The sequence below is a fragment of the Mobula birostris genome, chromosome 1, assembly GCF_030028105.1.
Source record: "Mobula birostris isolate sMobBir1 chromosome 1, sMobBir1.hap1, whole genome shotgun sequence".
Taxonomy (NCBI): Eukaryota; Metazoa; Chordata; class Chondrichthyes; order Myliobatiformes; family Myliobatidae; genus Mobula; species Mobula birostris.
In genome coordinates, this window is record NC_092370.1 from 204,450,116 (window position 1) to 204,477,343 (window position 27,228).

Below are 27,228 nucleotides of genomic sequence, written 5' to 3' on the forward strand. Positions count from 1 at the left end.
CCAGAGGCTCAGCAATCTTCTTCCTCGCCTCCCACAGTAGCCTGGGTTACATCTTGTCCAGTCCCGCTGACTTATCCAACTTGATGCTTTCCAAAAGCTCCAGCACATCCTCTTTCTTAATATCTACATGTTCAAGCTTTTCAGTCCACTGAAAATCATCCCTACAATCGCCAAGATCATTTTCTGTAGTGAATACTGAAGCAACGTACTCATTAAGTACCTTTGTTATCTCCTCTGGTTCTATACCCACTTTTCCACTGTCACACTTGATTGGCCCTATTCTCTCTTATCTTATCCTCTTGCTCTTCACATACTTTTGGAATGCCTTGGGGTTTTCCTTAATACTATCTGCCAAGGCCTTCTCATGGCCCGTTCTGGCTCTCCAAATTTCATTCTTAAATTCCTTCCTGCTAGCCTTATAATCTTCTAGATCTCTATCATTACCTAGTTTTTTGAACCTTTCATAAGTTCTTTTCTTCTTGACTAGATTTACAACAGCCTTTGTACACCACAGTTCCTGTACCCTACCATGCTTTCCCTGTCTCATTGGAGTGTACCTATGCAGAACTCCACACAAATATCCTTTGAACATTTGCCACATTTCTTCCATACATTTCCCTGAGAACATCTGTTCCCAATTTATGCTTCCAAGTTCCTGCCTGATAACCTCATATTTCCCCTTACTCCAATTAAACGCTTTCCTAACTTGTCTGTTCCTATCCCTCTCCAATGCTATGGTAAAGGAGATAGAATTCTGATCACTATCTCCAAAATGCTCTCCCACTGTGAGATCTGACACCTGACCAGGTTCATTTCCCAATACCAGATCAAATACAGCCTCTCCTCTTGTAGGTTTATCCACATATTGTGTCAAGGAACCTTCCTGAACACACCTAACAAACTCCACCACACCTAAACCCCTCGCTCTAGGGAGATGCCAATCAATATTTGGGAAATTAAAATTTCCCATCACAACCACCCTGTTATTATTACATCTTTCCAGAATCTGTCTCCCTATCTGCTCCTTGATGTCCCTATTACTATCGGGTGGTCCATAAAAAAAAAACCCAGTAGGGTTATTGACCCCTTCCTGTTCCTAACTCCCACTCACAGAGACTCCGTAGACAGTCCCTCCATGTCTTCCTCTTTTTCTGCAGCCATGGCACTATCTCTGATCAACAGTGCCACACCCCCACCTCTTTTGCCTTGCTCCCTCTCCTTTCTGAAATATCTAAAGCCTGGCACTCGAAGTAACCATCCCTGCCTCTGAGCCATCCAAGTCTCTGTAATGGCCACAACATCATAGCTCCAAGTACCGATCCACACCCTAAGCTCATCCACTTTGTTCATAATACTCCTTGCATTAAAATAGACACATCTCAAACCATCGGTCTGAGCGCGTCCCTTCTCTATCACCTGCCTATCCTCCCTCTCGCACTGTCTCCAAGCTTTCTCTATTTGTGAGCCAACTGCCTCTTCCTCCGTCTCTTCAGTTTGGTTCCCCCCCACCCCCACCCCGCAATGCTAGTTTAAACTCTCCCCAATAGCCTTAGCAAACCTCCCTGCCAGGATATTGGTCCCCCTGGGATTCAAGTGCAACCCATCCTTTTTGTACAGGTCACTCCTGCCCCAGAAGAGGTCGCAATGATCCAGAAATCTGAATCTCTGTCCCCTGCTCCAATCCCTCAGCCACGCATTTATCCTCTGCCTCACTCTATTCCTATACTCACTGTCACGTGCCACAGGCAGTAATCCCGAGATTACTACCTTTGTGGTCCTGCTTCCCAACTTCCTTCCTATTTCCCTGCAGTCTGTTTTCAGGACCTCCTCCCTTTTCCTACCTGTATCATTGGTATCAATATGTAGCACAATCTCTGACTGTTCTCCTTCCCACTTCAGGATATCGTGGATGCAGTCAGAAACATCCCGAACCCTGGCACCTGGGAGGCAAAATACCATATTTACTGGGACTCCCATATTCTAAAAGGACTAGATGGGATAGGGTATGGCAGATTGTTCAGGATAGTTTCCTTAATCAGTACATAGAAGTCCCAACAAGAGAATGTGAAATACTTGATCTGCTATTAGGGATTGAGACAGGGCAGGTGACAGAAGTTTGTGTAGGATAACACTTTGCATCTAGTGATCACAATGCCATTAGCTTCAAAGTAAATATGCAAAAAGATAGGTCTGGTCCATGGGTTGAGATTTTAGATTGGAGAAAAGCCAATTTTGATGGTATTGGAAATGATCCGGCAAGAGTGGATGGTACAGGCTGTTTTCTAGCAAAGGTGTACTTGGTAAATGGGAGGCCTTCAAAAATGAAATTTTGAGAGTACAAAGCTTGTATGTGCCTGTCAGAATAAAAGATAAAAATAAGAGGAGTGGGGAACCTTCATTTTCAAGAGATATTTAGGCCCTGGTTAAGAAAAAAAAAGGAGGTGCATAGCAGGTATAGGCAGGTAGGAACAAATGAGGCACTATGGAGTACAAGAAATGTAAGAGAACACTTCAGGAAATCAAGAGGGCTAAAAGGCAGCATGAGGTTGACTTAGCAGACAAGGTGAAGGAGAACCCTACAGAATTCAGCAGAAATGTTAAGAGCAAAAGGATTTCAAGGAACAAAATTGGTCCTCTGAAAGATCAGAATGGTAATCCATGTGTGGAGTCAAAAGAGATAGGGAAGATCTTAAATGAATATTTTGTATCTGTATTTACTCAGGAGACAGACACAGAGTCTATAGAAGTCAGGCAAAGCAGCATCAACTTCACGGACCCCATACAGATTGCAAAAGAGGAAGGTATTTGCTGTCCTGAGTCAAATTAGGGTGGATAAATCCCCAGGGAGTTTGTCCCCAGGGTTCCCTTCAACCCTGAAGGAGGCAAGTGCAGAAATTGTCAGAGCCCTAGCAGAGATATTTAAATAATTCTTAGCAACAGGTGAAGTACCAGAGGACTGGAGGATAGCTAATGCTGTTCTGCTGTTCAAGAAAGTCTCTAAGAATATACCAGAAAATTATAGGCTAGTGATCCTGCCACTAGTAGTGGGAAAGTTATTGGAAGGTATTCTAAAGGACAGGATATATAAGTATTTGGATAGACATGGACTGATTAAGGATAGACAGCATGGCTTCATGGGTGGTAGATTGTGTCTAACCAGTCTTATGGAGCTTTTTTGAGGAAGTTACCAGGAAAGTTGATGAAAGCAAGGCAGTGGATGTTGTCTACATGGACTTTAGCAAAGCATTTGACAAGGTCCCACATGGCAGATTGGTCAAGAAGGTTCCGTCGCATTTGGATTTGAGAATGGCTTTGTGGGAGAAACCAGAGAGAGAGGTAGTAGATGATTATTTCTCTGACTGGAGGCCTGTGACTAGTGGAGTGCCACAGTGATCGGTGCTAGGTCCATTGTTGTTTGTCATCTATGTTAATGATCTGGATGATAATGCGGTTAACTAGATCAGCAAATTTGTGAATGTTTGGGGGTGTAGTGGACAGGGAGGAAGGCTATAATGGCTTGCAGTGGGATCTGGACCAACTGAAAAAATGGACAGTTGGAATTTGATAGAGACAAGTGTTGCAGCTAGGTAGGACCAACCAGGGTAGGTCTTATACACTGAACAGCAGGGCACTGAGGAGTGTGGTGGACCAAAGAAATGTGGGAATACATGTCCATAATTCATTGAAAGTGGTGTCACAGGTAGATAGAGTCATAAAGAAAGCTTTCGGCACATTGGCATTTGTAAATCAAAGTATTGAATACGGGAGATAAGATATTATGTTGAAATTGCACAAGACATTGGTGAGGCCTAATTTTAAGTATTGTGTAGTTTTGGTCACCTGCCTGCAAGAAAAATGTAAATAGCATTGAAAGAGTACAGAGAGAATTTACAAGGATGTTGCAGGGTTTGGAGGACCTGAGTTATAAGGAAAGATTAAATAGAATAGGACTTCATTCCTTGGAACGTAGAAGATTGAGGGGAGATTTGACAGAGATGTACAAAATTATGAGGGATAGAGATAGGGTGAATGCAAGCAAGCTTTTTCCACTGAGATCAGGTGGGACTACAACCAGAGGTTATGGACTAAGGGTGAAAGGTGAAAAGTTTAAGGGAAACATGAGGGGAATCTTCTTCACTCAGAGGGTCATCAGAGTATGGAACAAGCTGCCAGCACAAGTGGTGCATGCAAGCTAAACTTCAAAGTTTAAGAGAAGTTTGGACAGATACATGGATGGTAGGGGTATGGAGGGCTACGGTCCCGGTGTTGATCAATGGGAGTAGACAGTTTAAATGGTTCCGCACTGACTAGATGGGCGGAAGGACCAATTTGCTGTACTTTTCTATGACTCTAATGCTCACTGTCTATAATTTGCAGGATTATTCCTAATACCTTTCCTGAACAAAGGAGTAACATTTGTCATCTTCCAATCTTCTGGTACTACTCTTCTGGCCAGTGAGGATGCAAAGATTATCATCAAAGGCGGAGCAATCTCTTCTCCTGTAGTAACTTAGGTTATATCCTGTCCGCCCTAGGGATTTACCTGTCCCAAACATGAGAAAGTCCGCAGATGCTGAAAATCCAAAGCAACACATGTAAAATGCTGGAGGAACTTACCTATCCTCCTATTTTCAGAAGTTCCAGCACATCCTCTTTCTTATCATTGACATATTCCAATTTATCAGCCTGCTTTACACTGTCCTCGCATTTGTCAATGTCCCTCTCACTGGTGAATGCTGAAGCTAAGTATTCATTAAGGACCTCCCATTTCTCCTCTGACTCCAGGCACTTATTTCCTCTTTCACTCCTGATCGGTCCTACCCTCACTATAGTTATCCTTTTGTTCTTCATGTACATGTAAAATGCCTTGGGTTTTTCCTTAATCCTTCTCACCAAAGCTTTCTCATCCTCCCTTATAGCTCTCCTATGTCTTTTCTTAAGAATGCTCTCTAGAGCCCTGTTTGATCCTTGTTTCTTAAACCTCAAGTATGCTTCTTTCTTCCTCAGTGTTGGTGAGAATCAGTATAAATTTGGTACTTTCATTCAAAATAGGGTTGAGAACACCACATGTGAAGTGGTATTCATTCCTGTTTGATGTGACATAACATCTGTCTACCTGAGGTCTCCATCGGTCGGAGTTAACCATGGATATTGCGTCCTAGCCATTTAGATATGCAAGCTTGGGCAGAATGATGCGGAGAGCAGGCTGTTGCCCAAGTAACAAGCTCCCCCTCTCCACGCATCTGATGAACCTAAAGGAATGGCAGAGACTGATACAGTTTGGTACCAGCAGTGTTGCAGGAGTTGCCAGTCAGCTTTGAACTCAATGTAGGACTGCCTTAGGGATTCCAGCTCCAGATTTTTCCCTTGGAGTTTACTCCCAAAGCTATTCCCATTAATAGGTAAAGCCACAAGGCAGCAGAGGTTTGAGATCAGAGTTTTCCTTCTCCTTGATGAGCTGTCAACCACGCCTGACGAGCCCTATCTGCCTGAAGTGACTGGTTTTAAGGCACCAGCAACCCACCTTTGCCCCTTCTCCTGTCAGTAAAATGGTTCTGTCGGCCTTAGTAGCTAAGCCACACATGAAGGCCAGGAGCTGGACTTGGTTGTTTGAGGCACATGCCATTGGGAGCATTTAATAGGTAGTGGGAGCTTGTTCCCATTACCACCCCCGGCTATAGCAACCTTAAGGAACATCAGTGAGGTATAAAATGTGGAGGGAAAAAAAGTGGACTCCCAGAAGTACAGGAGCGAGGTGGTGTTGCAACAACAGCCTTGCACTTCATGTCAAGTAGGACCAAGGAATTGATTGTGGACTTCAGGAAGGGAAAGTCAAGGGAACATGCACCAGTCATCTTCAAGGGATCAGCAATGAAAAGAGTGATCAGTTTCAAGTTCCTGGATATTAATATCACTTAAGATCTATCCTGGATCCAACATATTTGTGCAATTACAATGAAGGCATGACAGTGGCTTTATTTCATTAGGAGTTTAAGGAGACTTGGTATTTCACTGAAGACTTGTAAATTGTATGGTGGACAGCATTCTAACTGGTTGCATTACCATCTTGTATGGAAGAGCCATTGCACAGAATTGGAAGAAGCAGCAGCAAGTTGTAAGCTCTGACAGCTCCATCAATGGCACTTGCCTCCCCAGCATCAAAGGCACTTTCAAAAGGTGTCATGCATCATTAAGTACCGCCATCAACCAGGACATGCCCTCTTCTCATTGCTGCCATCAAGGAGCGGGTACTGTAGCCTGAAGACACACACTCAACATTTCAAGAATAGCTTCTTCCCCTCTGCCATCAGATTTCTGAATGGACAATGAACCAAGAACACTACCTCATGATTTCTTTTGCTCTTGTTTTGCTACAAAGAACTATTTCCACTGCTCTTTTAAATGTAAGTTGTGTCATGGTCCGGATCGGGGTCTCTTTAAATTTACTTTGTTTATGTTACGATCCGAACCCTTGACTCTCTGTTTCCTTTGGTTCCCTGTTTTCCCCTGTCCCTCGGCCTTGGTGATTAGAGGCAATTTACTCTCGGCTGAACTGGTAGTTTATAGTCTCCGGCTTTCAGCTGTTCGGCGCGGGAGCGTCTGCAAAGTCACCAAAGGTACGGCGTGCCAATGTCATCTGGCCAGAGCAAGCCTAGTCTCCGCTGGAAGTGAGTGCCGGTAATTCGCCTTTCCTCACCGGAGCAACCCTGTCAAGTTACCTCGCCAAAGCAAGCCTGCAAAGTTTCCTCACCGAGCTGGGTCCGTCAGTTAACCCGCCGGAGGGAATCAAGAACCGCTGTCTACTGTTCCAAGTACCGAGTCAAGTCCTGGCCCCGGCAGCATCCAAGTTCCGAGTCAAATCCCATCCCTGGCGGCATCCAAATTCTGAGTCAAGTCCTGGCCCTGGCGGTCTGTGATTCCTGTCCTACCCCCCCCCCCCGTCTGAATCCCTTCTCTGCCCCTCTCACCTCTAGCCCTCGTCTGCAGCCCTCGCCTGCACCTCGGTCTAGTTCTATCGCCGGAGCTAGATAGGTACTGTCTGGTGTTCTTTCGTGTTGGTCTTGTCTTGTCCTCGCCTCCGTGGGGGAAGTCTGGCCTTCTTGCCGTTGCTCCGCGGGGGGTCATGTCTTGTCTTGTCTTGTCCTGGCCTCCGTGGGGTAAGTCAGGCCGTCTTGCCGTTGCCCTGTGGGGGGTCATGTCCTGTCGTGTCTTGTCCTCGCCTCCGTGGGGTAAGTCAGGCCATCTTGCCATTGCCCTGCGGGGGGTCATGAGTCCCGGCCCTATGTCCTGTACCCAAGGAGGGGTCCCAGCTCTCTGTTCTGTGTGTGAGTCCCCGGCCCTATGTCCTGTTCCCAAGGAGGGCTTCGGACTCTGTGTTCTGTGTATGTGTCCATGGTTCCATGTACCTGCTCTCCCGAGACCAAGGCTCTGTTTTGCCATGTTCCTCCTCTCCCTAGTCCATGTCATGTCCACGCCTGGTTCTGGGGTCCGAGCCCGGGGCATGACCCAGGTACTGGGTCCTTGCCCAGTCTCTGGCTCGGAGTCCATACCGTAGCCTCTTCATGTCGCCTCTAGTTCTGGGATCCGATTCCGAGTCCTAGCCCAGACCCTTGTCCCAGCCTAGTCATAGTCCTGAGTCCTTGTCCAGTTCGCTATTCCTGCTTCTGCTTTGCTCTCCTGGTATCAAACAATAAACTCAATTTATTTAACCTCACAAGATGTGTCTTGCATTTGGGTCCACCCTTGCTCCCTATGCCCCCCCCACTGTAACAAGTTGTGCTTCAGTTAGGAGTCAGTTTGAATTCTTTCTTGTAAGATTCCACAAACCAAATGGTCTCTCAGTGTATCATTAAGCCCATTATTGAACTGACAATGCTTAGACAATATCTTCAATTCTGCCATGTATGTTAAAATGGACTCCCCTTCTTTTTGATTCCATTTATGAAACCAAAAGCATTCTGCAATCAATAATGGTTTCAGTTCTAAGTGTTCTTGCATTACTTTCAAGATATCAGTAAAACTCATTTTGTCTGGTTTGGTTGGAGGAGTCAAACTGTATGCTTTTCCACCCAATGCACTCAGCAAAACTTGTACCTGTTTCTCATTAGCTATTCCATTTGCTTTGAAATATTGCTCAAACTGCTCAGTATACATATTCCAGTTACCTTTTGTGGAATAAATCTTTCCAAAGTAGCCAGCTATCTCTGCTTTTTTTTTAAGAATATTATCACCTGACACTCACTGTTTTTCTCCAAAGAAAAAGAAACATGCGGTGTATTTTTTAACTCAACTCTTTCTCAATGCGCTTTTTAAAAACTTGAATATCTTGCTGCACTTCAACAGGTAGGTAGTTGTTGTGTACAGATCTCTTTCTTTTAGTGCAAAAACTCCCCTTAGCACTAATTATCAACCGATAACTTACGTGCATTGATTTGTGGCTTTCTCTGCAAAGTGAATATACAAGTTAACATCACCTCTGTGTATGTCCCTTTATTTATTGATATGTAGTTGTACAAACATAACAGTAGTCACCCCAGATTTGTTTAAAACTTTCTCATTGTCACTGTTACGTTTTGTAAATCCAAAACATAAAACTAATTGGCAGGAAAACATGGACATAATGTGAGTATAAAACATAATGTGAGTCTAACTTCATTTTTTTTTACTTTGTAAGGCATGCATGTATCATGTGGTAGCATCATGACAGATGCAATTTGCATACTTTTACATATAACCCATAATGAATTATTTTAAACAAACAATGCTTAATCAACAACATATTTACAATATTACTTAAAAATTAATTATGCAACACTACTAACTACTACGCCTTTGGACTGTGAGAGGAAATCAGATCACCCAGAGGAAACCTACCTGTGTCTGAAATTAGGAAATACATTTTCAAGATTAAAGGTCAACCAGATAAAATTGTGATGAGGACTAATAACTTATCGCAGAGGGTTGTAAATCTATTAATTGCTCAGTTGCTAAGGGTAAGATAAAATTTTAGTCCATAGGGGAATCAAGGACAATTCAGCAGGAAAATGAAATTGGCCAGTAGAAGGTAATAGATCAGAACAATTATGCTCATATTAGACACGAAAAAAGGCTCAATGATATTTCATACTTACTCCTGATCATATATTTTACTTCCTTTTCCTTACATGTTTGTACACTCTGTTATCAATAATTAGGGCAAGTCAGGAAAAATAACATATAATGCACAAACATGCATTACAAAATTGTAAAACTTATGGATACTTCTTTGTTACAGTTGAGGAAAAAATGGCTATTTACATTCTATTGAATAATTTAAAAGATATAAAATTATTAAAAGGTGGCAATACTTATTGTCTTCTTATAAATCAGCTAAGTTTTATATTCAGTACCTTTAAAATAACTACCCATATCTTCCCTCAGGGGCCTGATGAAGACTTTTTCATAAAACTGTATGGAAGTAAATCAAAAGCAAGAGGTATTGCCGAAGAATTGAATACAAAAGGACCACAAATTCAACAAACCATCAAGAAGGGGAAGACAAAGAAGACGGATGTACCTGATATCACCTTTTCCTGCCCCAAATTCCCAGCTTTTAAAAAATCAAAGACACAAAAACTGGTCAGATCTCACAGCTTATCAGAGCCAGGAGAACATGTTCAGGATGATGTCACTGCTACAGGCACAGATATCAAAACCCATTTAAAACCAGTACAAAGCCCACAGAAAGCGAAAAAAACAAGAAGGAAAATAAAATTACCACATATGGGTACAAAAGATATAAACACAGAGAACAAAGAAGCTTGTGAAGACGTAAAGCACGAAATTTTGATTGGAATGAAGGATTCCACTGTTGTGGAATGTGCCAATTTGCAAACAAATGTACATGGTACACAAGAAAAATCAAACACCATAATGATAACCACAACTCAAACTAAACAATTGCTGGCTAATCAGAGTGAACAAATGGAATATGATAATATTAATAGTGAATCTAAAGCGAAAATACCTAAACTCAAAATAGCTAAATTTGTACTTCCTGAACCAATTCTAACAACACAGAATACAGCATATCAATTACCAGAGGAAAGAACATGTTCTCAAGCAATGCTACAGGATATTTCACAAAGCATTACAGATGTAAAGGCTGATGATATTTTACCATTACCAAAGGAGTATGATACAAGCACAAGCAAGGAAGTTACTGACATTTCAATGCAAGCTTTTGAAATACAAAACAAAACAGCCAAGGTTGAAAAGCAGCAGAAAATTAAAGAACAGGAAATGAATGAAACAAAAGATAAAAACTCTCAAACTGAGTCCACATCTTCTACTCTTGCCATTGATGTCAGTCTAATCAAAGATGACATGACACATGCAAGCAGTGAATATACTGTTACATTAATGGAAGAAAAAAAAGTACGACACAAGTTGAATGAGCAAAAGAGTGGACCAAATGCGCAACAAACTATTGTACCGGAACAGAATATCATGATAAAGCAAAATGACAGTGCAATATCCGTGAGCAACAATCAAGGTGAAATCAAGGACAGTGAGCTCATGACAGAAAGTAGTAACCATCCAGTGAACTCAAAAGCAATTTCAGGCAAACACCTCAAAAAAGGGAGTAAATCAAAAACATCAAAAAACAAAAGCCAGAAATATCAAATTTCCCCATCTCAACAAATGGATACAAACATTGAAGCCAAGCTATCTGACATTCATGAAGGACCAAAAATGGCAATATCTGCACCTGATATTGGAACTCCAAATAGAAGCCTTAATATCAGTCAGACCAAACAAGGCATTTCCTTCCCAAAAGCTGAGGCAGAGCTAAAGCAGAGAGGTAAACTTGATGTCGATGGAGGAATAGAGAAGCCCAAATATGAAATTTCAATAAAAGAAACATCAATGGATCAGAAGGCTCCAACAATAGATGTAGACATTGAATCAGATGACATGAAGATGAAAAGCCATGATGATCAGTTCAAAAAGCCAGTCATGAAATCACAAACCTTTGGGGTTTCTATTCCCAAATTCAAAGGTCCAGAAAGTGACATAGATGGAAAAAAGCCAAAATTAGTCAATTCACAGAAAGACACTGACATGGAGATAGAGGGAAAAATGCTTGAGATAGCTGCTCCAAAGTGTGAACTTGATATAGATGCACCACAACTAGATACTGAAGGCAAAAAAGGGATTACAAAGCTCCCCAAATTTAAAGGGCGAAAACTTGGAATTTCTGCAAATGATATTAAAGCACCAAAAATGAGTCTTGAATGCAGCTTGCCAAAAGTTGATATTTCGCACCCAAAACCTAACATTGATATTAAAATTCCAGAAGCCAATTTACAACCAGCGAAGTCAGAAGGTGAAACTGGTGTCAGAGGTATAAATATGGAGGGTCCAGAAGGCAGTCTAAAAATGCCAAAGGTTGAAAAGCCATCAATAGATGTATCTCTTCCGAAGGTGGAAGGTAAAATTGAGAAAGATGCAGCCGTAGAGAAGCCTGATATTGATGTTTCTTTACCAGAAATGTCAAAGGACCTTCAAGCCATTCGTGCTGAAATCCAGGCACCTGAAATAGATGTGGATATTGAATCCACCGACGGTAAGACCAAACGTCAGGGTGGTAAGTTTAAAATGCCATCCATGAAAATGCCATCATTTGGAATATCTCTACCCAAATTCAAAGGTCCAGAGGTGGATATGGACGCGAAAAAGCCAGACATAGATGTTTCAATGACAAAGCCTGAAGTGGAGATCGAGGGCAAAATGCCTGAAGTGTCCGCTCCTGAGTGTGAACTTGATGTGGATTCATTGCAAGTGGATATTGAAGGCAAAAGAGGAAAAATGAAAGTGCCAAAATTTGGAATTTCTACACCTGATATTAAAACACCGAAAATGAGTCTTGATGTCAGCTTGCCTAAAACTGATATTACTCTCCCAAAACCTGATGCTGATATTAAAATTCGAGAAGGCGATATACAACCAGGCAAGTTAGAAGGTGAAATTGGTGTCGGAGGTATACATGTGCAGGGTCCGGAAGTCAGTCTAAAAAAGCCAAAGATTGAAAAGCCATCAATAGATGTATCTCTCCCAAAGGTGGAAGGTAAAGTTGACATTGATGTGGCCGTAGAGAAGCCTGATGTTGATGTTTCAGTTCCAGAAATGTCAACGGATCTACAAGCCATTAGTACTGACATCCAGGCACCTGAAATAGGTGTGGATATTGAAGCTGCTGATGGGAAGATCAAAAGTCATGGTGGTAAGTTTAAAATGCCATCCATGAAAATGCCATCATTTGGAATATCTCTTCCCAAATTCAAAGGTCCAGAGGTGGATATGGACGTAAAAAAGCCAGACATAAATGTTTCAATGACAAAGCCTGAAGTGGAGATAGAGGGCAAAATGCCTGAAGTCTCCGCTCCAGAGTGTGAAGTTGATGTAGATTCATTGCAAGTGGATATTGAAGGCAAAAGAGGGAAAATGAAGGTCCCAAAATTTAAGGTGTCAAAATTTGGAATTTCTGCACCTGATATTAAAGCTCCGAAAATGAGTCTTGATGTCAGCTTGCCTAAAACTGATATTACTCTCCCAAAACCTGATGCTGATATTAAAATTCCAGAAGGCGATATACAACCAGGCAAGTTAGAAGGTGAAATTGGTGTCGGAGGTATACATGTGGAGGGTCCTGAAGTCAGTCTAAAAATGCCAAAGATTGAAAAGCCATCAATAGATGTTTCTCTCCCGAAGGTGGAAGGTAAGGTTGACATTGATATAGCCGTAGAAAAGCCTGATGTTGATGTTTCTTTACCAGAAATGTCAAAGGACTTTCAAGCCATTACCACTGACATCCAGGCACCTGAAATAGATGTGGATATTGAATCTGCTGATGGGAAGATGAAAAGTCATGGTGGTAAATTTAAAATGCCATCCATGAAAATGCCATCATTTGGAATATCTCTTCCCAAATTCAAAGGTCCAGAGGTGGACATGGACGCGAAAAAGCCAGACATAGATGTTTCAATGAGAAAGCCTGAAGTGGAGATCGAGGGCAAAATGCCTGAAGTGTCCGCTCCTGAGTGTGAACTTGATGTGGGTTCATTGCAAGTGGATATTGAAGGCAAAAGAGGAAAAATGAAAGTGCCAAAATTTGGAATTTCTGCACCTGACATTAAAACACCGAAAATGAGTCTTGATGTCAGCTTGCCTAAAACTGATATTACTCTCCCAAAACCTGATGCTGATATTAAAATTCCAGAAGGCGATAAACAACCAGGCAAGTTAGAAGGTGAAATTGGTGTCGGAGGTATACATGTGGAGGGTCCTGAAGTCAGTCTAAAAATGCCAAAGATTGAAAAGCCATCAATAGATGTTTCTCTCCCGAAGGTGGAAGGTAAGGTTGACATTGATATAGCCGTAGAAAAGCCTGATGTTGATGTTTCTTTACCAGAAATGTCAAAGGACTTTCAAGCCATTAGTACTGACATCCAGGCACCTGAAATAGATGTTGATATTGAATCTGCTGATGGGAAGATCAAAAGTCATGGTGGTAAGTTTAAAATGCCATCCATGAAAATGCCATCATTTGGAATATCTCTTCCCAAATTCAAAGGTCCAGAGGTGGATATGGACGTAAAAAAGCCAGACATAAATGTTTCAATGACAAAGCCTGAAGTGGAGATAGAGGGCAAAATGCCTGAAGTCTCCGCTCCAGAGTGTGAAGTTGATGTAGATTCATTGCAAGTGGATATTGAAGGCAAAAGAGGGAAAATGAAGGTCCCAAAATTTAAGGTGCCAAAATTTGGAATTTCTGCACCTGATATTAAAGCTCCGAAAATGAGTCTTGATGTCAGCTTGCCTAAAACTGATATTACTCTCCCAAAACCTGATGCTGATATTGAAATGCCAGAAGCTGATATACAACCAGGCAAGTTAGAAGGTGAAATTGGTGTCGGAGGTATACATGTGGAGGGTCCAGAAGTAAGCCTAAAAATGCCAAAGATTGAAAAGCCATCGATAGATGTATCTCTCCCGAAGGTGGAAGGTAAAGTTGACATTGATGTGGCCGTAGAGAAGCCTGATGTTGAGGTTTCAGTTCCAGAAATGTCAACGGATCTACAAGCCATTAGTACTGACATCCAGGCACCTGAAATAGATGTGGATATTGAAGCCGCTGATGGGAAGATCAAAAGTCATGGTGGTAAGTTTAAAATGCCATCCATGAAAATGCCATCATTTGGAATATCTCTTCCCAAATTCAAAGGTCCAGAGGTGGATATGGACGTAAAAAAGCCAGACATAGATGTTTCAATGACAAAGCATGAAGTGGAGATAGAGGGCAAAATGCCTGAAGTCTCCGCTCCAGAGTGTGAAGTTGATGTAGATTCATTGCAAGTGGATATTGAAGGTAAAAGAGGGAAAATGAAGGTCCCAAAATTTAAGGTGCCAAAATTTGGAACTTCTGCACCTGATATTAAAGCTCCGAAAATGAGTCTTGATGTCAGCTTGCCTAAAACTGATATTACTCTCCCAAAACTTGATGCTGATATTAAAATTCCAGAAGGCGATATACAACTAGGCAAGTTAGAAGGTGAAATTGGTGTCGGAGGTATACATGTGGAGGGTCCAGAAGTCAGTCTAAAAATGCCAAAGATTGAAAAGCCATCAACAGATGTATCTCTTCCAAAGGTGGAAGGTAAAGTTGACATTGATGTAGCCGTAGAAAAGCCTGATGTTGATGTTTCTTTACCAGAAATGTCAAAGGACCTTCAAGCCATTAGTACTGACATCCAGGCACCTGAAATAGACGTGGATATTGAATCTGCTGATGGGAAAACGAAAAGTCATGGTGGTAAATTTAGAATGCCATCCATGAAAATGCCATCATTTGGAATATCTCTACCCAAATTCAAAGGTCCAGAGGTGGATATGGACGCGAAAAAGCCAGACATAGATGTTTCAATGACAAAGCCTGAAGTGGAGATCGAGGGCAAAATGCCTGAAGTGTCCGCTCCTGAGTGTGAACTTGATGTGGATTCATTGCAAGTGGATATTGAAGGCAAAAGAGGAAAAATGAAAGTGCCAAAATTTGGAATTTCTGCACCTGATATTAAAACACCGAAAATGAGTCTTGATGTCAGCTTGCCTAAAACTGATATTACTCTCCCAAAAACTGATGCTGATATTAAAATTCCAGAAGGCGATATACAACCAGGCAAGTTAGAAGGTGAAATTGGTGTCGGAGGTATACATGTGCAGGGTCCGGAAGTCAGTCTAAAAAAGCCAAAGATTGAAAAGCCAATAGATGTATCTCTCCCGAAGGTGGAAGGTAAAGTTGACATTGATGTGGCTGTAGAGAAGCCTGATGTTGATGTTTCAGTTCCAGAAATGTCAACGGATCTACAAGCCATTAGTACTGACACCCAGGCACCTCAAATAGGTGTGGATATTGAAGCCGCTGATGGGAAGATCAAAAGTCATGGTGGTAAGTTTAAAATGCCATCCATGAAAATGCCATCATTTGGAATATCTCTTCCCAAATTCAAAGGTCCAGAGGTGGATATGGACGTAAAAAAGCCAGACATAAATGTTTCAATGACAAAGCCTGAAGTGGAGATAGAGGGCAAAATGCCTGAAGTCTCCGCTCCAGAGTGTGAAGTTGATGTAGATTCATTGCAAGTGGATATTGAAGGCAAAAGAGGGAAAATGAAGGTCCCAAAATTTAAGGTGCCAAAATTTGGAATTTCTGCACCTGATATTAAAGCTCCGAAAATGAGTGTTGATGTCAGCTTGCCTAAAACTGATATTACTCTCCCAAAACCTGATGCTGATATTAAAATTGGAGAAGGCGATATACAACCAGACAAGTTAGAAGGTGAAATTGGTGTCGGAGGTATACATGTGGAGGGTCCTGAAGTCAGTCTAAAAATGCCAAAGATTGAAAAGCCATCAATAGATGTTTCTCTCCTGAACGTGGAAGGTAAGGTTGACATTGATATAGCCGTAGAAAAGCCTGATGTTGACGTTTCTTTACCAGAAATGTCAAAGGACTTTCAAGCCATTAGTACTGACATCCAGGCACCTGAAATAGATGTGGATATTGAATCTGCTGATGGGAAGATGAAAAGTCATGGTGGTAAATTTAAAATGCCATCCATGAAAATGCCATCATTTGGAATATCTCTTCCCAAATTCAAAGGTCCAGAGGTGGATATGGACGCAAAAAAGCCAGACATAGATGTTTCAATGAGAAAGCCTGAAGTGGAGATCGAGGGCAAAATGCCTGAAGTGTCTGCTCCTGAGTGTGAACTTGATGTGGGTTCATTGCAAGTGGATATTGAAGGCAAAAGAGGAAAAATGAAAGTGCCAAAATTTGGAATTTCTGCACCTGATATTAAAACACCGAAAATGAGTCTTGATGTCAGCTTGCCTAAAACTGATATTACTCTCCCAAAACCTGATGCTGATATTAAAATTCCAGAAGGCGATATACAACCAGGCAAGTTAGAAGGTGAAATTGGTGTCGGAAGTATACATGTGGAGGATCCTGAAGTCAGTCTAAAAATGCCAAAGATTGAAAAGCCATCAACAGATGTATCTCTCCCGAAGGTGGACGGTAAAGTTGGCATTGATGTAGCTGTAGAAAAGTCTGATGTTGATGTTTCTTTACCAGAAATGTCAAAAGACCTTCAAGCCATTAGTACTGACATCCAGGCACCTGAAATAGCTGTGGATATTGAATCTGCTGATGGGAAGATGAAAAGTCATGGTGGTAAATTTAAAATGCCATCCATGAAAATGCCATCATTTGGAATATCTCTTCCCAAATTCAAAGGTCCAGAGGTGGATATGGACGTACAAAAGCCAGACATAGATGTTTCAATGACAAAGCCTGAAGTGGAGATAGAGGGTAAAATACCTGAAGTCTCCGCTCCAGAGTGTGAAGTTGATGTAGATTCATTGCAAGTGGATATTGAAGGTAAAAGAGGGAAAATGAAGGTCCCAAAATTTAAGATGCCAAAATTTGGAACTTCTGCACCTGATATTAAAGCTCCGAAAATGAGTCTTGATGTCAGCTTGCCTAAAACTGATATTACTCTCCCAAAACCTGATGCTGATATTAAAATTCCAGAAGGCGATATACAACCAGGCAAGTTAGAAGGTGAAATTGGTGTCGGAAGTATACATGTGGAGGATCCTGAAGTCAGTCTAAAAATGCCAAAGATTGAAAAGCCATCAACAGATGTATCTCTCCCGAAGGTGGACGGTAAAGTTGGCATTGATGTAGCTGTAGAAAAGTCTGATGTTGATGTTTCTTTACCAGAAATGTCAAAGGACCTTCAAGCCATTAGTACTGACATCCAGGCACCTGAAATAGATGTGGATATTGAATCTGCTGATGGGAAGATGAAAAGTCATGGTGGTAAATTTAAAATGCCGTCCATGAAAATGCCATCATTTGGAATATCTCTTCCCAAATTCAAAGGTCCAGAGGTGGATATGGACGTAAAAAAGCCAGACATAGATGTTTCAATAACAAAGCCTGAAGTGGAGATAGAGGGTAAAATACCTGAAGTCTCCGCTCCAGAGTGTGAAGTTGATGTAGATTCATTGCAAGTGGATATTGAAGGTAAAAGAGGGAAAATGAAGGTCCCAAAATTTAAGATGCCAAAATTTGGAACTTCTGCACCTGATACTAAAGTTCCGAAAATGAGTCTTGATGTCAGCTTGCCTAAAACTGATATTACTCTCCCAAAACCTGATGCTGATATTGAAATGCCAGAAGCTGATATACAACCAGGCAAGTTAGAAGGTGAAATTGGTGTCGGAGGTATACATGTGGAGGGTCCAGAAGTAAGCCTAAAAATGCCAAAGATTGAAAAGCCATCGATAGATGTATCTCTCCCGAAGGTGGAAGGTAAGGTTGACATTGATGTGGCCGTAGAGAAGCCTGATGTTGAGGTTTCAGTTCCAGAAATGTCAAAGGACCTTCAAGCCATTAGTACTGACATCCAGGCACCTGAAATAGATGTGGATATTGAATCTGCTGATGGGAAGATGAAAAGTCATGGTGGTAAATTTAAAATGCCATCCATGAAAATGCCATCATTTGGAATATCTCTTCCCAAATTCAAAGGTCCAGAGGTGGATATGGACGTAAAAAAGCCAGACATAGATGTTTCAATGACAAAGCCTGAAGTGGAGATAGAGGGTAAAATACCTGAAGTCTCCGCTCCAGAGTGTGAGGTTGATGTAGATTCATTGCAAGTGGATATTGAAGGTAAAAGAGGGAAAATGAAGGTCCCAAAATTTAAGATGCCAAAATTTGGAACTTCTGCACCTGATACTAAAGTTCTGAAAATGAGTCTTGATGTCAGCTTGCCTAAAACTGATATTACTCTCCCAAAACCTGATGCTGATATTGAAATGCCAGAAGCTGATATACAACCAGGCAAGTTAGAAGGTGAAATTGGTGTCGGAGGTATACATGTGGAGGGTCCAGAAGTAAGCCTAAAAATGCCAAAGATTGAAAAGCCATCGATAGATGTATCTCTCCCGAAGGTGGAAGGTAAGGTTGACATTGATGTGGCCGTAGAGAAGCCTGATGTTGAGGTTTCAGTTCCAGAAATGTCAAAGGACCTTCAAGCCATTAGTACTGACATCCAGGCACCTGAAATAGATGTGGATATTGAATCTGCTGATGGGAAGGTGAAAAGTCATGCTGGTAAATTTAAAATGCCATCCATGAAAATGCCATCATTTGGAATATCTCTTCCCAAATTCAAAGGTCCAGAGGTGGATATGGACGTAAAAAAGCCAGACATAGATGTTTCAATGACAAAGCCTGAAGTGGAGATAGAGGGTAAAATACCTGAAGTCTCCGCTCCAGAGTGTGAAGTTGATGTAGATTCATTGCAAGTGGATATTGAAGGTAAAAGAGGGAAAATGAAGGTCCCAAAATTTAAGATGCCAAAATTTGGAACTTCTGCACCTGATACTAAAGTTCTGAAAATGAGTCTTGATGTCAGCTTGCCTAAAACTGATATTACTCTCCCAAAACCTGATGCTGATATTGAAATGCCAGAAGCTGATATACAACCAGGCAAGTTAGAAGGTGAAATTGGTGTCGGAGGTATACATGTGGAGGGTCCAGAAGTAAGCCTAAAAATGCCAAAGATTGAAAAGCCATCGATAGATGTATCTCTCCCGAAGGTGGAAGGTAAGGTTGACATTGATGTGGCCGTAGAGAAGCCTGATGTTGAGGTTTCAGTTCCAGAAATGTCAAAGGACCTTCAAGCCATTAGTACTGACATCCAGGCACCTGAAATAGATGTGGATATTGAATCTGCTGATGGGAAGATGAAAAGTCATGGTGGTAAATTTAAAATGCCATCCATGAAAATGCCATCATTTGGAATATCTCTTCCCAAATTCAAAGGTCCAGAGGTGGATATGGACGTAAAAAAGCCAGACATAGATGTTTCAATGACAAAGCATGAAGTGGAGATAGAGGGCAAAATGCCTGAAGTCTCCGCTCCGGAGTGTGAAGTTGATGTAGATTCATTGCAAGTGGATATTGAAGGTAAAAGAGGGAAAATGAAGGTCCCAAAATTTAAGGTGCCAAAATTTGGAACTTCTGCACTTGATATTAAAGCTCCGAAAATGAGTCTTGATGTCAGCTTGCCTAAAACTGATATTACTCTCCCAAAACTTGATGCTGATATTAAAATTCCAGAAGGCGATATACAACTAGGCAAGTTAGAAGGTGAAATTGGTGTTGGAGGTATACATGTGGAGGGTCCAGAAGTCAGTCTAAAAATGCCAAAGATTGAAAAGCCATCAACAGATGTATCTCTTCCAAAGGTGGAAGGTAAAGTTGACATTGATGTAGCCGTAGAAAAGCCTGGTGTTGATGTTTCTTTACCAGAAATGTCAAAGGACCTTCAAGCCATTAGTACTGACATCCAGGCACCTGAAATAGACGTGGATATTGAATCTGCTGATGGGAAAACGAAAAGTCATGGTGGTAAATTTAGAATGCCATCCATGAAAATGCCATCATTTGGAATATCTCTACCCAAATTCAAAGGTCCAGAGGTGGATATGGACGCGAAAAAGCCAGACATAGATGTTTCAATGACAAAGCCTGAAGTGGAGATCAAGGGCAAAATGCGTGATTTGTCCGCTCCTGAGTGTGAACTTGATGTGGATTCATTGCAAGTGGATATTGAAGGCAAAAGAGGAAAAATGAAAGTGCCAAAATTTGGAATTTCTGCACCTGATATTAAAACACCGAAAATGAGTCTTGATGTCAGCTTGCCTAAAACTGATATTACTCTCCCAAAACCTGATGCTGATATTAAAATTCGAGAAGGCGATATACAACCAGGCAAGTTAGAAGGTGAAATTGGTGTCGGAGGTATACATGTGCAGGGTCCGGAAGTCAGTCTAAAAAAGCCAAAGATTGAAAAGCCATCGATAGATGTATCTCTCCCAAAGGTGGAAGGTAAAGTTGACATTGATGTGGCCGTAGAGAAGCCTGATGTTGATGTTTCAGTTCCAGAAATGTCAACGGATCTACAAGCCATTAGTACTGACATCCAGGCACCTGAAATAGGTGTGGATATTGAAGCCGCTGATGGGAAGATCAAAAGTCATGGTGGTAAGTTTAAAATGCCATCCATGAAAATGCCATCATTTGGAATATCTCTTCCCAAATTCAAAGGTCCAGAGGTGGATATGGACGTAAAAAAGCCAGACATAGATGTTTCAATGAGAAAGCCTGAAGTGGAGATCGAGGGCAAAATGCCTGAAGTGTCCGCTCCTGAGTGTGAACTTGATGTGGGTTCATTGCAAGTGGATATTGAAGGCAAAAGAGGAAAAATGAAAGTGCCTAAATTTGGAATTTCTGCACCTGATATTAAAACACCGAAAATGAGTCTTGATGTCAGCTTGCCTAAAACTGATATTACTCTCCCAAAACCTGATGCTGATATTAAAATTCCAGAAGGCGATATACAACCAGGCAAGTTAGAAGGTGAAATTGGTGTCGGAAGTATACATGTGGAGGGTCCTGAAGTCAGTCTAAAAATGCCAAAGATTGAAAAGCCATCAATAGATGTTTCTCTCCCGAAGGTGGAAGGTAAGGTTGACATTGATATAGCCGTAGAAAAGCCTGATGTTGATGTTTCTTTACCAGAAATGTCAAAGGACTTTCAAGCCATTAGTACTGACATCCAGGCACCTGAAATAGATGTGGATATTGAATCTGCTGATGGGAAGATGAAAAGTCATGGTGGTAAATTTAAAAAGCCATCCATGAAAATGCCATCATTTGGAATATCTCTTCCCATATTCAAAGGTCCAGAGGTGGATATGGACGTAAAAAAGCCAGACATAGATGTTTCAATGATAAAGCCTGAAGTGGAGATAGAGGGTAAAATACCTGAAGTCTCCGCTCCAGAGTGTGAGGTTGATGTAGATTCATTGCAAGTGGATATTGAAGGTAAAAGAGGGAAAATGAAGGTCCCAAAATTTAAGATGCCAAAATTTGGAACTTCTGCACCTGATATTAAAGCTCCGAAAATGAGTCTTGATGTCAGCTTGCCTAAAACTGATATTACTCTCCTAAAACCTGATGCTGATATTGAAATGCCAGAAGCTGATATACAACCAGGCAAGTTAGAAGGTGAAATTGGTGTCGGAGGTATACATGTGGAGGGTCCAGAAGTAAGCCTAAAAATGCCAAAGATTGAAAAGCCATCGATAGATGTATCTCTCCCGAAGGTGGAAGGTAAGGTTGACATTGATGTGGCCGTAGAGAAGCCTGATGTTGAGGTTTCAGTTCCAGAAATGTCAACGGATCTACAAGCCATTAGTACTGACATCCAGGCACCTGAAATAGATGTGGATATTGAAGCCGCTGATGGGAAGATCAAAAGTCATGGTGGTAAGTTTAAAATGCCATCCATGAAAATGCCATCATTTGGAATACCTCTTCCCAAATTCAAAGGTCCAGAGGTGGATATGGACGCGAAAAAGCCATACATAGATGTTTCAATGACAAAGCCTGAAGTGGAGATAGAGGGCAAAATGCCTGAAGTCTCCGCTCCAGAGTGTGAAGTTGATGTAGATTCATTGCAAGTGGATATTGAAGTCAAAAGAGGGAAAATGAAGGTCCCAAAATTTGAAATTTCTGCACCTGATATTAAAGCTCCAAAAATGAGTCTTGATGTCAGCTTGCCTAAAACTGATATTACTCTCCCAAAACCTGATGCTGATATTAAAATTCCAGAAGGCGATATACAAACAGGCAAGTTAGAAGGTGAAATTGGTGTCGGAGGTATACATGTGGAGGGTCCAGAAGTCAGCCTAAAAATGCCAAAGATTGAAAAGCCATCGATAGATGTATCTCTCCCGAAGGTGGAAGGTAAAGTTGACATTGATGTGGCCGTAGAGAAGCCTGATGTTGATGTTTCAGTTCCAGAAATGTCAATGGATCTACAAGCCATTAGTACTGACATCCAGGCACCTGAAATACATGTGGATATTGAATCTGCCGATGGGAAGATGAAAAGTCATGGTGGTAAGTTTAAAATGCCATCCATGAAAATGCCATCATTTGGAATATCTCTTCCCAAATTTAAAGGTCCAGAGGTAGATATGGACGTTAAAAAGCCAGACACAGATGTTTCAATGACAAAGCCTGAAGTGGAGATAGAAGGCAAAATGCCTGAAGTCTCCGCTCCAGAGTGTGAAGTTGATGTAGATTCATTGCAAGTGGATATTGAAGGCAAAAGAGGGAAAATGAAGGTCCCAAAATTTAAGGTGCCAAAATTTGGAATTTCTGCACCTGATATTAAAGCTCCAGAAACGAGTCTTAATGTCAGCTTGCCTGAAACTGATATTACTCTCCCAAAACCTGATGCTGATATTGAAATGCCAGAAGCTGATATACAACCAGGCAAGGTAGAAGGTGAAATTGGTGTCGGAGGTATACATGTGCAGGGACCAGAAGTCAGTCTAAAAAAGCGAAAGGTTGAAAAGCCATCAATAGATGTATCTCTCCCGAAGGTGGAAGGTAAAGTTGACATTGATGTGGCCGTAGAGAAGCCTGATGTTGGTGTTTCTTTACCAGAAATGTCAAAGGACCTTCAAGCCATTAGTACTGACATCCAGGCACCTGAAATAGATGTGGATATTGAATCTGCCGATTTGAAGATGAAAAGTCATGGTGGTAAATTTAAAATGCCATCCATGAAAATGCCATCATTTGGAATATCTCTTTCCAAATTCAAAGGTCCAGAGGTGGATATGGACGCGAAAAAGCCATACATAGATGTTTCAATGACAAAGCCTGAAGTGGAGATAGAGGGCAAAATGCCTGAAGTCTCCGCTCCAGAATGTGAAGTTGATGTAGATTCATTGCAAGTGGATATTGAAGTCAAAGGAGGAAAAATGAAAGTCCCAAAATTTGGAATTTCTGCACCTGATATTAAAGCTCCGAAAATGAGTCGTAATGTCAGCTTGCCTAAAACTGATATTACTCTCCCAAAACCTGATGCTGATATTGAAATGCCAGAAGCTGATATACAACCAGGCAAGGTAGAAGGTGAAATTGGTGTCGGAAGTATACATGTGGAGGGTCCAGAAGTCAGCCTAAAAATGCCAAAGATTGAAAAGCCATCGATAGATGTATCTCTCCCGAAGGTGGAAGGTAAAGTTGAAATTGATGTGGCCGTAGAGAAGCCTGATGTTGAGGTTTCAGTTCCAGAAATGTCAACGGATCTACAAGCCATTAGTACTGACATCCAGGCACCTGAAATAGATGTGGATATTGAAGCCGCTGATGGGAAGATCAAAAGTCATGGTGGTAAGTTTAAAATACCATCCATGAAAATGCCACCATTTGGAATATCTCTTCCCAAATTCAAAGGTCCAGAGGTGGATATGGACATAAAAAAGCCAGACATAGATGTTTCAATGACAAAGCCTGAAGTGGAGATCGAGGGCAAAATACCTGAGGTCTCTGCTCCAGAGTGTGAAGTTGATGTAGATTCATTGCAAGTGGATATTGAAGGCAAAAGAGGGAAAATGAAGGTCCCAAAATTTGGAATTTCTGCACCTGATATTAAATCTCCAAAAATGAGTCTTGATTTCAGCTTGCCTAAAACTGATATTACTCTCCCAAAACTTGATGCTGATATTAAAATTCCAGAAGGCGATATACAACCAGGCAAGTTAGAAGGTGAAACTGGTGTCAGAGTTATACATGTGGAGGGTCCAGAAGTCAGCCTAAAAATGCCAAAGATTGAAAAGCCATCAATAGATGTATCTCTCCCAAAGGTGGAAGGTAAAGTTGACATTGATGTGGCCGTAGAGAAGCCTGATGTTGATGTTTCTTTACCAGAAATGTCAAAGGATCTTCAAGCCATTAGTACTGACATCCAGGCACCTGAAATAGATGTGGATATTGAATCTGCTGATGGGAAGATCAAAAGTCATGGTGATAAATTTAGAATGCCATCCATGAAAATGCCATCATTTGGAATATCTCTTCCCAAATTCAAACATCCAGAGGTGGATATGGACGCAAAAAAGTCAGAAATTGATGTTTCAATGATAAAGCCTGAAGTGGAGATAGAGGGCAAAATGCCTGAAGTGTCCGCTCCAGAGTGTGAAGTTGATGTAGATTCATCGCAAGTGGATATTGAACGCAAAAGAGGGAAAATGAAGTTCCCAAAATTTGGAGTTTCTGCACCTGATATTAAATCTCCAAAAATGAGTCTTGATGTCAGCTTGCCTAAAACTGATATTACTCTCCCAAAACTTGATGCTGATATTAAAATTCCAGAAGGCGATATACAACCAGGCAAGTTAGAAGGTGAAACTGGTGTCGGAGGTATACATGTGGAGGGTCCGGAAGTCAGTCTAAAAATGCCAAAGATTGAAAAGCCATCAATAGATGTATCTCTCTCGAAGGTGGAAGGTAAATTTGACATTGATGTTGCTATAGAGAAGCCTGATGTTGATGTTTCCTTACCAGAAATGTCAAAGGACCTTCAAGCCATTTGTACCGACATCCAGGCACCTGAAATAGATGTGGATATTGAATCCGCTGATGGGAAGATGAAAAGTCATGGTGGTGAGTTTAAAATGCCATCCATGAAAATGCCTTCATTTGGAATATCTCTTCCCAAATTTAAAGGTCCAGAGGTGGATATGGATGTGAAAAAGCCAGAGATAAATGTTTCAATGACAAAGCCTGTTGAAAGTTCTGCACCTGTTGCAATATCACCTGTTTTGAATGTTAAACGTGAAACTGTTGAAATCTTGCCGCCGCAATCTGAAGCTTGTCTCGACAGCGCTGTTGAGGAAGATGAAGGAAGCAGAGGAAAAATAAAAATTGCGAAATTTAAATTGTCAGAATTTGGAATTATTCCCTCTGATATTGCAACAACAAGTGAGATTACAAGTTTGCCAGTGGGCTTCAAAAGCCCAGGCCTTAATGTTGAAGCAGCAAGACTGAGTGTGGATACTGATTCAATAGATGTTAACACAGTGAATGGAGATCACTTGAAAATGCCAGAAGTTAAAATGCAAGCATCTGGAGTTTCTACATTTACATTTCCAGATGTGGACTTTGGCTTTACAACACCAAAGGAAGTTGTTTCACCCTTACAGGACTCAGATTCTGCCAGAGAACCAGGTACTGATATTCATATAATCTAATTTTTAAATTTGCAGTCGAATTACCAACCATAGACACAGCGGTTCATAATGGAACATTGGAATTAATACTATAAGACGTAGTTGCAGAATTAGGCCATTCAGCCTATTAAATGCGATCCACTTTTCTGTCATGGCTGATTTATTTTATCTCTGAATCCTATTCCCTTGCCTTTTCCTCGTAAGCTTTTATACCCTTTCAAACCAACAACTGTCACTTTAAATGTTCTCCAGTGCCATCTGTGGGAAAGAAATCCAAAGGTTCACAATCCTCTGGTTAAGGAAATCCCTCCTTTTCTCTGCTTTAAAGGGACATCCTTCTGCAGTATTTTCAGGCTGTGCCATCTCTTCTTAGACAATGCCACTATTTTAAACATCATCTCCACATCCACTCTGGCTTTGCCGTTCAATATCTGGTGGGATCAATAAGCTCCCACCTCATTCTTCTAAACTCCAGTGAGTACAGGCCCAGAGCCATCAAATGTTCCTCATATGTTAACACTTTCATTTTGAGGATCATTCGTGAAAACCAACTCTCCACCCTTTCTAATGCCAGCACATCCTTTCATATTGGATCCAAGCAACACTTTCAGTACGCTGGATGAACTCAGCAGGTCGGGCAGTATCAGTTAGAAACGATGAGTCGACGTTTCGGGCCGGAACCCTTCGTCAAGTCTGAAGAGTGAAAGATGGGGAAGGATTTGAAGCATGCTTGTAGCTTCAGTTGAAAGACTAGTAATTTGAAAGACAAAGGGGTGGGGGAGGGGAAGCAGTGACGTCATAGCCCTGAAAACAATGGGTAGTAGAAGAAGGAAGCGGAACCATGCGGGAGCTGGGGGAGGGGGCAGAGTGAAATAGGGATAGAGGAAGGGAGGGGGAGGGAATTGCCGGAAGTTGGAGAATTCTATGTTCATACCAAGGGGCTGGAGACTACCTAGATGGTATATGAGGTGTTGCTAATCCAACCTGAGTTTAGCCTCATCATGGCAGTAGAGGAAGCCATGTATGGACATATCTGAATGGGAATGGGAAGCAGAGTTGAAGTGGGTGGCTACCGGGAGATCCTGTCTGTTGTGGCGGACGGAGCGGAGGTGCTCGACGAAGCAGTCCCCCAATCTGCGTCGGGTTTCACCGATGTAGAGGAGGCCACACCGGGAGCACCGGATGCAATTAATGACCCTAAAAGACTCACAAGTGAAGTGTTGTCTCACCTGGAAGGACTGTTTGGGGCCCTGAATGGCTGCAAGAGATGAGGTGTAGGGACAGGTGTAGCACTTACGCTTACAGGGATAAGTGCCGGGTGGGAGATCAGTGGGGATGGACGTGTGGATAAGGGAGTCGCAGAGGGATCGATCCCTGCAGAAAGTGGAGAGGGGTGGAGAGGGAAAGATGTGCTTAGTGGTGGGGTCCTGTTGAAGGTAGTGGAAGTTGCGGAGGATAATGTGCTGGATCCACCGCATTAATCCCCACCCATTTGTCTTTCAAATTACTGGTCTT

The 27,228-nt window shown here is 41.7% G+C and overlaps 1 protein-coding gene across 1 annotated transcript in view; it reads left to right on the forward strand.

The window, feature by feature from the left end:
* Window positions 1–27,228, forward strand: part of LOC140203413 (uncharacterized) — a 103,807-nt gene that overhangs the window by 63,948 nt on the left and 12,631 nt on the right. The window contains exon 7 of the mRNA XM_072269477.1: window positions 9,421–25,711. Within this exon, the coding sequence (XP_072125578.1) occupies window positions 9,421–25,711 (16,291 nt within the window). The remainder of the gene's footprint in view (window positions 1–9,420; window positions 25,712–27,228) is intronic.